The sequence below is a fragment of the Podarcis raffonei genome, chromosome 7, assembly GCF_027172205.1.
Source record: "Podarcis raffonei isolate rPodRaf1 chromosome 7, rPodRaf1.pri, whole genome shotgun sequence".
NCBI classification, from domain to species: domain Eukaryota; kingdom Metazoa; phylum Chordata; class Lepidosauria; order Squamata; family Lacertidae; genus Podarcis; species Podarcis raffonei.
Window position 1 is genome coordinate 81328550 of NC_070608.1, and position 13387 is coordinate 81341936.

The window sequence follows — 13387 nt, forward strand, 5'->3', positions numbered from 1 at the left end:
TTTAAAATAGAATTGATGGAAACTGGGAAACAGCTAGTTCAGCTCGTAAGAATTTTTTATTTTATTTTATTTTTTTACAGACAGGCACTTGGGACTGAAGACATTGCAAAAGTGGTGTTAGAAGTAGAATTGGTACCTGACACTACTGTCAAAAAATTGAAAAGAGAGAAGCAAGTAATAAAATACCAACTGTAGGAGGCAGGAAACCTAGTCTTCATCATGATGAAAGATGAAAATGAATGATGGGTTGAATTAGAAAACAGAGAAATACCCCAGTCTCCCAATATACATGCTTGCATTGTGGAAGCAAAAACTAATAACATTTCCAATGACTTAAGAGGGTCCATCTATCCCCTGGTCTTAAGTGTGGAGACCGAGAAAAGAAAAAAATGTCGCCGTTTGTTTCACCTTTTAAACCCCTTGCTTTTCACAGAGATCTCCCGCCCCCAATCCAAACAGGCATTGTGAATATGTGCTTCTGGAAAACAAGGGGTTGTACAGTCTGTGAGACTATACTGCGGTATCTGAATAGGAATACAAAGACAAATTTAAGGGGGGGGCTCTCTGCGACGGCTTAATTATCATCATTTGAGCATTAGAGTGATTTGGGAGTGGGCAGGGAATCATAGGGGATGAGATTTGCATTTCCTTTGGCAGTTATTTGTCCCTAGACCTTTAGCGCTGTTGATTTAAGATGGTGTACACTCCTCAATACAGCTGTACCTTGGTTTTTGAACAGCCTAGTTCCTGAATGTTTTGGTTCCCGAACGATCAAAACCCAGAAGTGACTATTCCAGTTTTCGAACATTCTTTCGGAAGCCGAATGTCCGGCAGGCCTTCCACGGCTTCCGATTGGCTGCAGGAGCTTCCTGCAGCCAATCAGAACCTGTGCTTTGGAAGTTGAACACTTTGGAAGTTGAACGGACTTCCGGAACGGATTCCCTTCGACTTCCAAGCTACGACTGTACCCAAAATAGCTCTGAATCTGTTTTAATTGCTGTACTTTGCTTAATTTGTAGGTGCAACGATAGCACAGCTTACAGATGTAGCTACCATGGACCATCCAGAATCTGATGGCCAGATAACAATTTTCACGGACAAAACAGGAGTGGTAAAGGCTGCAAGACTATTGCTTTCTTCAGTGACTAAAGTGTTGGTGTTGGCCGACAGAATAGTTATCAAGCAAATTATAACTTCTAGAAACAAGGTATTCAAGGTGTTCTCAATATCGGCATGCTTGTGTGACTGAACGAGTTGAGTGAGAATGAGGCTTTGTATAGGACTGATAGCATTCCATTTTATAGATTTGTCAAAGCTAAATGCTTTAAAATGCTGTCGATTTCAATGGGAGCTAGTTAAATTAATTGGACCCAGATGTACAGACGGTGATCGTTTTGCGCAGGGGTTCCATTCCTCATGTGTCAGCAAAGTGCACTTTATGCCTGTATTTAACTCAGACTAGATTGTATCAACTGGGATGTGGGTGGCGCTGTGGGTAAAACCTCAGCGCCTAGGACTTGCCGATCGCATGGTCGGCGGTTCGAATCCCCGCGGCGGGGTGCGCTCCCGTCGTTCGGTCCCAGCGCCTGCCAACCTAGCAGTTCGAAAGCACCCCCAAGTGCAAGTAGATAAATAGGGACCGCTTACCAGCGGGAAGGTAAACGGCGTTCCGTGTGCTGCGCTGGCTCGCCAGATGCAGCTTTGTCACGCTGGCGACGTGACCCGGAAGTGTCTGCGGACAGCGCTGGCTCCCGGCCTATAGAGTGAGATGAGCGCACAACCCTAGCGTCTGGCAAGACTGGCCCGTACGGGCAGGGGTACCTATACCTTTTACCTAGATTGTATCAATTATGTATTAGCCGTTTTTTGAGCAATAATAACCACCCCCCTTTAATATGTAACTGCTACACAGCAAACCACAGAATTGGATTTCTTGGTGCTACAATGGGAATAAATGAACATAAATGACCAGATAGGTTGGGAGTTGAGCTACATGTTGGAATCAAAAGGCGAGAAGAGACTTGCAATAGGAATAACTGACTTGAGTTGGGTGGCCAAATAATGAAAGAAAAGAATTCTTGCGTCTAAAATGCAAAACTAAATGTTTCAGAGATATTTTTTTTCTTTACCAGTGATATTATAGGTATGTCACTGATAGCTTTATTAAATTTGTTTGGTAGGTCCTTGTAACAATGGAACAGCTAGAAAGAGTGAGTAGTTTTCAGGAATTTGTGCAAATATTCAGTCAGTTTGGAAATGAAATGGTGGAGTTTGCCCATCTAACTGGAGACCGACAAAACGTAAGTATTGCGAGAAAGCCTGTTGCCCTGTGCTTTAAAAAAAAAAGTAAATAAATGAAGTGTATTTAAGCAAAGTACCTGCCTGCTTCCATAGGAGAGGAACAGTCATCTGTTCTGCCACATTAAAAACTCACACTTGCTATTTAATAACTTAGTGGCTGTTTTTGAATATCCATTTCTCAGTATATGAGCTTTATGTACCTACACACAGCTGTTTCACTGCTCCCTTCATGCTGGAGGGACAACAAGCCAGGAAGCTGCAGTCAACCATAGCTTCCTGTTAGGTCCAAGCTGCCAGCATGCCTGAAAGCCATTAACCATAGTTTGCTGGGCTAGATGTAATGAGAAGCTATAGTTGGCTGTGGTTTCCTGGCTTGCTTCCCCGCTCGCCTGAAGGGAGGAGCGAAGCAGCAGTGTGCGGGTGCAGGTAGTACATCCATACCTTAGCTTACTAAGCGAAGATTTCATCATCTGAACATGGCCATTGAGTGTGATAATAATAATAATAATTTATTATTTGTATCCCGCCCATCTGGCTGGGTTTCCCCAGCCACTCTTCCAACAAAGATTAAAAAATACATTAAAATGTCACAGATTAAAAACTTCCCTGAATAGGGCTGCCGTCAGATGTCTTCTAAATGTTAGGTAGTTGTTTATCTCTTTGACATCTGATGGGAGGGCATTCCACAGGGCAGGTGCCACTACCAAGAAGGCCCTCTACCTGGTTCCCGGTAGCTTTGCTTCTCGCAATGAGGGAACCACCAGAAGGCCCTCGGCGCTGGACCTCAGCGTCCGGGCAGAACAATGGGGGTGGAGACGCTCCTTCAGGTAAACTGGGCCGAGGCCATTTAGGGCTTTAAAGGTCAACACCTACACTTTGAATTTTGCTCAGAAACGTACTGGGAGCCAATGTAGGTCTTTCAAGACCAGTGTTATGTGGTCTTGGCGGCCGCCCCAAGTTTCCAGTCTAGCTGCCGCAGTGTAGGCTACTTTGCACAGATGAGGAACCTATTGGGTATCTTAAGACGTAAAGCTCTTTAGGAATATTGAGATTTCATTTGGCTGTCATTGGCTGAGAGCTAAATGCAGCCTTCATTAACTGGTGCCCTCCATCTGGGGCTGATGGGAGTTGCAGTTCAAAATATTTGGTGGGCGCCATGTTGGGGAAGCCTGCTAAATGGAACTGTCAGGTTCATAGGCAGTATACCTCTGAATGGCAGGTGGCCGAGACAAATAGTTGGGGAAGGTAGTTTCTGCTTCCATGTCCTGCATGCGTATATCCTAGAGGCATCTGGCTTGATATTTTTAGAAACAGGATGTGGCCTGGATGGACCTTTGATCTGATCTAGCAAGGGGGTTCATACATTCCTACAACCATTTTTGGCAAGGGATATCTGTGTATGAAGTGGACTTCTTTAGAATGAGACAAGCTGGTGAACGAGCCTTGAAATGGAACGAGAGGTGTGAATCGCCCAGATCAAATAGACATGAATGAAAACAGCTCCAGCGTACTCTAGGCGACCTCAATAAGGAAATCAAACTATTTGTGCTCCAATTACGGAGGGTGACTTTACATAATCAAAGACCCATGTGGGTTTGTTTCCATTATCTGGATTCCATATTTGTCTTTGATTGCTGGTAATAGATCCCACGTGGATTGCTAGTTCACAATAAACAGTGGAAGCCGCAACTTGGCAGGATTCCTATATCACAGTATCGGCCTAGCAGCCATTTCCTTCAATCTTCCTGCCTCTTGATCACCTAGTACAGTGGTACCTCGGGTTACATACACTTCAGGTTACAGACTCTGCTAACCCAGAAATAGTGCTTCAGGTTAAGAACTTTGCTTCAGGATAAGAACAGAAATCGTGCTCCAGCGGCAGCAGGAGGCCCCATTAGCTAAAGTGGTGCTTCAGGTTAAGAACGGACCTCCGGAACAAGTTAAGTACAGTGGTGCCTCGCAAGACGAAATTAATTCGTTCTGCGAGGTTCTTCGTCTTGCGGATTTATCGTCTTGCGAAGCACGGCTATTAACGGTACTTAGCAGCTTTAACAAAAAGGAAACAAACTCGCAAGAACTCGCAAGACGTTTTCGTCTTGCAAAGCAAGCCCATAGGGAACTTCGTCTTGCGAAGCGACTCAAAAACGGAAAACTCTTTCGTCTTACGAGTTTTTCGTCTTGCGAGGCATTCGTCTTGTGAGGTACCACTGTACTTAACCTGAGGTACCAGTGTACTCTTATTCCCTACCCTCAAACCCCACAGCATATAGCTTCTCCTGAACCCAAGGTTTGTGGATTTTGTTCAGTCTCTTCTGTATGATTTCCCCCTTCTTGTGTCTTTTCCTTGCCCCATTTTCTGCAAGAAACTCCTTCCTTTGGGCCAAGGGCAGCCCATCTTGTTTTTGCCATCTGAGGCAAAACTAGAAGGTTGCCTCCACAACCACCCCCACAGCCTTGCTTAAACAGAGTCATGCGGCTGTGGTTGCTTCCGGAGAGATCCCATGGAATGCAAAACAAGGCAGACAAATATGTGATGTTTTATATATTTCCTCTGTGAAAGAACATTTATGATTCAACGGAGATTGCGCATTTCATGGCAGCTTGGAGATTTATATGGCAAAGGCACACATGCTCAAACTGATGCAGCTTCAAAGACAAGACAGTTGAACTGCATCAGTCAATAAATCTTAAAACAACAAAGACCCAGAATTCCAAAGGTGTCAGTAACATGTTTACCTTATTACAGCACATTTTACATTTTGAGTCTTTTGGATTTTATTTATCAGTAGAGTCTACCGTATTATAAGAGGACGATTCCAGTATAGTGGTACCTTGGGTTAAGTACTTAATTCGTTCCGTAGGTCTGTTCTTAACCTGAAACTGTTCTTAATCTGAAGCACCACATTAGCTAATGGGGCCTCCTGCTGCCGCTGCACCGCCAGAGCACGATTTCTGTTATCATCCTGAAGCAAAATTCTTAACCCGAGGTACTATTTCTGGGTTAGCGGAGTCTGTAACGTGAAGCGTATGTAACCTGAAGCGTATGTAACCCAAGGTACCACTGTATTACCTTAATCTATCGAATGCTTTCAGGTGTCAGAGATATGGGATCTATCTCAGATGAGTTAATTTACAGACTGAGGAGAATGTTGCAAGCTCTACATGAATACTGTGATCAGCATGAGCTCCAACCCAACTATGCTAAGACCAAGATCATGGTCTTCTCTGCCCGACCGAGACTCCATCGATGGTCGATGAACGGGATCCCCCTAGAGCAGGTTAACTGCTTTAAATATCTGGGACAAGTAATACGGTCAAATAGGTCTTTTCTGGCTCATAGAGACTATATAACAACTAATGCATCTAAAGCAGCCACCCAGATTAGATCTCTATATGCTAAGAATCAGGCTCAAATCAGTGAAGATAGCTTTGAGACTCTTTCAAATGAAAGTCCTCCCCCTTCTTTTGGTGGGCATCTCTTTAGGCTCCCGTAGGGATTTTTTGAAACTGGATTCTATCCAAACGCGATTCCTTAGAGCCATTCTTAGGATTCCCCCCTCGGTAGCGGGTGCGGTTATGAGATTAGAGGTCGGCTGGCAAGCTCTACGGTATGTGGCCTTGAAGACGAAGCTCTGGCTATGGCTCAAGCTTTGTTTTAAACCAGTGGGTATTGCCCCCTTGATATTGAGGGACGATTTCCAATCATCGTGGGAAAGGGAGGTCATTAACGAGGTTCAATCCTGTGGATTGTCTCACCTTTACTTTGAGTCTATGACGTACAATCAAGCTAGAGCTGTGATCTCCCGGAGACTGAGTGACATTGCCAGACAAGAGGACATAGCCCAGGTAAAACCAGGGATGTTCCTAGTGGACCAGATTTATCGGACCATACCAGCCCCCTACCTTGCAGAAATCCACTATGTGGAATACCGCAGGCTTCTTACAGCGGTTAGATTAAATGTCCTTGACTCTGCGATATTGTGGGGAAGGTACAGGGGAGTACCGTACGCCCAGAGAACCTGTCATTGTGCCATGGGTGTGGTTGAGTCCACCAAACACATTCTCTTGACTTGCCCTTCTTATGCAGAGCTTAGACAAAATTTTATAGACCCACTCCTATATCAATTTAGCTTCCTACCCGGAGAAAACCAGGTCTTACACTTGCTGAATAATGTCACTAGAGCTATACCTTCCTTGGTGGCCAAATTTCTTTTTTTAGCTTTTAAGCGTCGCAAGACTATAATTGACTGTATTGATATGGGGCTATCTGTTTAGCCCATTTTAGTGTTGGCTAAGTTCTAAAATCTGGATGTTTTAACTGTGTATTGACAAATGTACTTTTTTCTGACTGACGGTCGAATAAAAGGTTGATGATGATAATAATACAGAGTTAAGGTGGTTTAACAGTTGTCCTCTCCCCACAGATAGCCTAGGAAACTAGTTCTGGGAGAGGGCTGGGGATCTCTAATACAGGATTAAAGCTTCATCATACTACGGTTCTCAGGGTGCTGGGCTGGAGAGCCACAACAGTTAATCTATACTAAAAACCATGTAGGTTGGTAGTGTAGATATATCTGAAGCCTGCAAACAGATAATAGAGTTCAGCCCAGTGGCGTAGCGTGGGTTGTCAGCACCCGGGGCAAGGCAGTGAGAGAGAGTGAGTGAGCCAGGTAGGGGCAGAGAGCTGCGAGTGCGAGCGCCCCCCCCCCCAGATGTTGCGCCCGGTGCGGCCGGCCCCCCCCCTGCACCCCCCACGCTACGCCACTGGTTCAGCCATAAGGTTTAATTCCACCCGAATTTTACAGAAAAGCTGTCCAGATACCTCGTCGTTAGATAAGGAAGCAGCTAAGCTCTTTGATTGGCTATCCACCAAGAGTGTTTTCTTCAATACTATTTTATATAGAAGTCCATCCAAAGACACAAAGAGTTAATACTACAAACAATCCCAATGTGCTGACAATCCACCATTCAGTTTCCCTGTCAAGGCAGTCCGACTCCAGAGATCAAGGCAGCGGATATTCTTTTTAAGTTCTTTCCTTTCATGCAGGCATAAAAAAAAAAGTTCAATTTCCACCCCCCTCCGCTCCTGCCAAACGGTGGGGAGAAATGCTCATCCAAACGATAGATTACCAATTTCAGAAAAATGTTCACTCTTAAGTTACAGCTTACAGTCACTTTGCTTTAGATTATCTACACAATGGAAAGGCAGACTTCCTTTTTGTACCTTTCCCGTGCTAGTGCCAAAATTCTTGATATTAATTTCAGTTTAAGTCCGTTAATCCTACTCACGAGTAGTTGCTTTTAAGTCCAAATTCTTGGGAAGAAATCAGCGCTCTCCGATCATGGCGATGTGGCTTCACTCAGCAGGCTGGGTAGACGACCCTCAGCACCGCGCCTATGCACCAAGAGTGTTTTCATTTTCTTTCCTTAGGATTTGAAAGACGAAAAGAAAAAGGCCAAGATGGCAGCGGCAAGGGCTATTCTCGAGAAATGTACCATGATGCTTCTCACTGCTTCTAAGGTAACTCGTTTACTCATGTGACATTAGCAAAGCTAAGACTTTGGGAGCCTCTTTGTTGCAGCAGTACATGGAGAAGAAATTGACTGAAGCAACGCCAGCCAACTCATAGGGAGGCTAGAGGGCTTTCCAAAAGGCAGTGTTGACAAATGCAATGGCTGACTACTTGGTGGGATTGATAAGCAGCCTTGACTATTTTGCTTGAGGGAAGGAGGCAGAGCATAGAGAGATTCTTCCCTGCAGCAGAAGCTGATTTAGGGCGGTGCCTCTGGTTCCCCTGTACCGGGAGCTGAGCCAGGGCACAGGGTGCCACAAATCTTAAAGGTGTAGTTCACACGCAGAATTGGAGGTGAGAGGCTGGAAGGCGCAGAATTTTGGCCTTGCACAGGGCGCTGCTGAAATTTGAAAGGCCAAAGTCTGCCCCTGCCTGCAGACTGCACAGAGGTGCCTGGATAATACCTGAAGGAGCGTCTCCACGCCCATCGTTCTGCCCAGACGCTGAGGTCCAGCACCGAGGGCCTTCTGGTGGTTCCCTCATTGCGAGAAGCAAAGCTACCGGGAACCAGGCAGAGGGCCTTCTCAGTAGTGGCGCCCGCCCTGTGGAACACCCTCCCATCAGATGTCAAAGAGATAAACAACTACCTGACATTCAGAAGACATCTTAAGGCAGCCCTGTTCAGGGAAGTTTTTAATGTGTGATATTTTAGTGTATTTTTGGTCTCTGTGGAAGCCGCCCAGAGTGGCTGGGGAAACACAGCCAGATGGGCGGGGTACAAATAATAAATTATTATTATTATTATTATTATTATTATTATTATTATTATTATTATTTTCAACCTTTGTTTCCAAGACCTGTTTAAGACATCCTGACTGCGAATCAGCACGTGTAAACAAAGGAGCTGTGTTCCACAGGATGAGACTAGCTTTGGAGCAGGTAATAGAGATTGTAACAGACTCTCGACCCAGTGGAGAGAATGAACCAGGCCCAGTGAGCATCTATACTGGCATTAAGGAATTCAAGGTAAGGACAAAATAGTGGGGGGGGGTGTTTTTGTTTTGAGAGTGTGGCTTAAATCCCTAGGTGGAGACACATGAGCAGAAAACCACCTTCTGTACACTTGGATTGATGGGCAATAGAAGTTTCCTTTCCTCCAAGGAAAAACAGGAGGCAGTCTTTCATGGAACCACAGTGGTACTAAGGGCCCTTTTATATATTAAGGAACTCTGCGTGTAGAAGTAAAATGAATGCTGTTCAGTTTCAGATACCAGATAACTGGCAGTAGGTGCCAGAGTTTTGTCTGCCTTTCGTGCAACAAAATTCAAAAAAATTAACCCAAGAACACTGGTGAGTATTTAAGGTTCCCAACCCTAATCTGCGGGTTGCCATCTGATGGGATTTTATTCTGATCCTGATCTGATTTTAGGGTGTATTTTAATTGATTGCCTGATTTTATGTTAATGTGTTATATATTTGATGTTAGCCGCTCTGAGCCTGGTTTTGGCCGGGGAGGGCGGGGTATAAATAAAAATAATTACTACTACTACTACTACTACTATTAGTTTCTGCTGTGAATGGTATTACTGAAGGTGTTATAAGTTAATATAAAGACAAATCCAATTTGAGAGGCTTCTGTATAGAGGGAATGAGAGAGAGCATCATGCTACGCTCCTTTGAAATATGACATTGTTGGTGCTGCCCCACATGGTCACTGTATGGAGTAGGTGGTGCTGTGGTTTGACCAATTTCCACCATTCAACCCATTTCCCCCCTTTTTTGAGATGGATGGATAGCCATTGCTACTTGTGGAGTGGCGCATGGTTCATATGGCAGTGTTATGTACAGCTATTAATGTTGAATGTTGCCTGTGTTCTATTAGTGTTGCATGTGGAGTCCAGATATTCTTGGACTCCGCCTCCCATCAGCCATGGCCAGTGGTTAGGAATGATGGAAGTTGTAGCTCAACAACATCTGGATGGCCACAGGTTCCCCACCCCTGTTCTTACTATCCCACTAAACACTGCCACTCTTTGAAATTCATATCCCCAAGGGGATTGGATGAAATATAGCCATGCATTCCTCATGGGACACTTGTATATCGTCTTAGAAAAGTGTACAGTGGTACCTCGGGTTAAGTACTTAATTCGTTCCGGAGGTCTGTTCTTAACCTGAAACTGTTCTTAACCTGAAGCACCACTTCAGGCTAATGGGGCCTCCTGCTGCCACTGCGCCACCAGAGCACGATTTATGTTCTCATCCTGAAGCAAAGTTCTTAACCTGAAGCACTATTTCTGGGTTAGTGGAGTCTGTAACCTGACGTACCACTGTACTTGATTCACAGCTCTTAACCGTTATAGTACACTTGTTAGTCTTCTATGATTTTCTGAGGTGTCTTCATGGTTCTCCCCGCCCTGTTTCACAGAATAAGGTGGAAGGATTGCGGGAGAATCTTTATCTTCTGCCAAAGGAAAATCTTCGGGCAATGCTACGTGTTGTCCTGGAGCACACAGAGGATTTTACTGATTCTGCTTATACTAGCCACGAAAACAGAGAACGCATCTTGGAACTGTCCAAGCAAGCAAAGATGGAACTGGAGCAGCTGGTGTCAGCGTGGATGTATGCTGTAAGATTTTTTTCCTTCCCCCCCCAGCATTGCTGATTCATTTACGTTTGCTAGAAAAGAAATACACTTCAAGAGCAATTTGCAGAGAACAGCTTATTTGATAACCTTAATAACATCCCATTACAATAGTGCAAACATCGTAAGTTAATTATAATCTTTGCCGTTGGTTTTTTAAAAGGTTGTTTTGTTGTGTTTTGCAGTCGTTTACAAAACCAGATGTAAACACACACTAATAATTGGAGATGCACAAATACACACACACAACACACACTTCTCACTGTTGGCTAATATAGAAAAATAGACTTGTATTGGACATATTTATTTGTCCTCTGAAGTCTGATTAACCTTTCCATTAACATTGGCTTGGTAGCCCCAACATAAGGTTTGGGAGCACCAGACGTTGCAGCATGGCTAATGCTAAATAGGTGTGAATCTGGCCCCTTTGATGGAGGCTGGATTAAGATGGTTGCGGGCTTTGGTGCAGTTCCCAAAATAGGGCCACTTTCCCCCCAAAGTAAACATAGAATAATGTACCACAAAATAAGACTCGTGGTATCTCGAAGACAAACAAATTTTTATCTTCAGGTTTATGGTACAAACTTTCATGAACTAAAAATAAATACTGTGAGCATGTACAGTTTTGTATTTAAATTCACATAACTCAATGTTTTGCTCACTTGGGTCAATATCCAACTCTCGGCCTAACCTGCTTCACCTGTTGTGAAGACACGACAAAAGGTGTAAAATGGCGGCACAATGGATGCTCGTATCATAGGCAACAAATTTTGGTTCCTTTAACCAGAGTGATGCATATTTGTACTATAAAGGACCATTATTTTTCTGACTGCCCACCACCACCCCCAGTCTTAATCTGGCCTGCTGGTTGTTTGTTTTAGATCTGTAAGTCCAACTTGTAAAATCATGTTTGAATTGAGCTTACCCCTAGGTTAGTTTGCACAGGGGGTTGATTCCTCATTGGACTGGGAGCGGGGACTGCGGAACGTAGAGCGATCTTTCATTTTATAAATGTTTTTGTTTACTTTTTACTATTTTACCAATGGACTGTGGGCCACACCTCCAGTAAGTACACATAGTCTGTTTCTTCCCCAATCTGTCATTTCAGAGAAACCCTGCAGGGTAGGTTTGGATAAGAGAGCAAGTAGCCCAAGGTCACTCATGCACATAATGTCATGGGTTTCCAGGACGCGTACCTTTTATGCTGCACTGACATACACAACAAACAGAAGGGACGCGAGTGGCGCTGTGGTCTAAACCACTGAGCCTCTTGGGCTTGCCGATCAGAAGGTCGGTGGTTCAAATCCCCGCTACGGGGTGAGCTCCCGTTGCTGTCCCAGTTCCTGTCAACCTAACAGTTCGGAAGCACACCAGTGCAAGTAGATAAATTGGTACTGCTGTGACGGGAAGGTAAACGACATTTCCATGTGCTCTGGTTTCCGTCACAGTGTCCCGTTGTGCCAGGAGTGGTTTAGTCCTGCTGGCCACATGACCTGGAAAGCTGTCTGTGGACAAACGTCGGCTCCCTCGGCCTGAAAGCGAGATGAGCGCCGCAACCCCATAGTCGCCTTTGACTGGACTTAACCATCCAGGGTTTTACCTTGTTTTTAACACAACAAACAAATCACATGGTCAGGACTGGCTAACAAATTCTTGTCTAACAGAAGCAAAGTGGATTGCTCTGTATCTTTAATTCTGTGACAGAGAAGCATGCCGGAAAAAGCAGAACGTATATAGTCGAACCCTAGTATCATGGAATTGTAGAGTTAGAAGAGACCCTGAGGGTTTAGGGAGGTTTTTAATATTTAATGCTGTATTGTTTTTAACACTCGATTGGAAGCCGCCCAGAGTGGCTGGGGAAACTCAGCCAGATGGGCAGGGTATAAATAATAAACTATTATTATTATTATGCAGGAATCCCTGTCCCTGCTTACTCCAAAGAAAAGTCTCACTTTGTTCAGGGAGCTTAACTTCCAAATCAGTATGCACAGGGCTGCACCTTTTACTTGCAAACCCATGTTTGAATTATGATTATGACGGTGAATTGTTTAAACGACCAAATTGCCTAAAAACCCATCCTGCGGGATTGGGAATTGTTTCTCTTCAGCAAAGTCAGAGGAAAAAGGATGTCACGGAAGACCTGGAAGTAGCGATATTAAAAATGTGTCAGTGTATGACCGAGCTTCAGAGAGAAGTAAGTGCAATTCAGTACAATCTGCAGTAAATTTCGGGCGCTTCTTGGGCTTTGATACGTGTAACTTTCTGAAAAACAAATCCTTGGTTCAGCAGATATATAATCATGTGATGGTAGTTCCAACTAATTGAATCTACCACTTGAACCTTTTTTTATATTGCAAGATATAGGTAGGTAGCCATGTTGGTCTGCTGTAGTCGAAACAAAATAAAAAAATTCCTTCCAATAGCACCTTAGAGACCACCTAAGTTTATTATTTGTATGAGCTTTCATGTGCATGCACACGAAAAAGTATCTGAAGAAGTGTGCAGGCACACGAAAGCTCATATTAATAACAAACTTACTGTATTTTTCACTCTATAGGACGCACCGGACCATAGGACGCACATTGTTTTAGAGGGGGAGAACAAGAAAAAAAATAATTCTCCCCCTTTCTGCTCAGCGCCCCTTCAGTGAAACAGCAGGAGAAATGGAACCCCTTCCATTTCTCCTCCTGCTTGGCTGAGGGGGCGCTGCGCAGCTCTCCCTCTCTGCTGAAGCCAGGAGAGTCTTGTGAAAGGAACCTGAAGCCTGTGGAGCGCAGCGGGAATTCGCGCTGCGCTCCGCAGGCTTCAGGCGGCTATCCCTGAAGCCTGGAGAGCGAGAGGGGTTGGTGCGCACCGACCCCTCTCGCTCTCCAGGCTTCAGCGAAAGCAGCACAGAGGGAGCGCTCCCTCTGCGCTTTGGAGGCTTCGCGTT

General features: G+C 44.6%; 1 protein-coding gene across 2 annotated transcripts in view; it reads left to right on the forward strand.

The window, feature by feature from the left end:
* Positions 1-13387, forward strand: part of CTNNAL1 (catenin alpha like 1) — a 58541-nt gene that overhangs the window by 21244 nt on the left and 23910 nt on the right. For both annotated transcript variants that reach the window (XM_053397193.1, XM_053397194.1), the window contains exons 3-8: positions 1020-1207; positions 2181-2300; positions 7733-7822; positions 8670-8840; positions 10240-10440; positions 12563-12649. In XM_053397193.1, coding sequence (XP_053253168.1) covers positions 1020-1207; positions 2181-2300; positions 7733-7822; positions 8670-8840; positions 10240-10440; positions 12563-12649 — 857 coding nt within the window. The remainder of the gene's footprint in view (positions 1-1019; positions 1208-2180; positions 2301-7732; positions 7823-8669; positions 8841-10239; positions 10441-12562; positions 12650-13387) is intronic.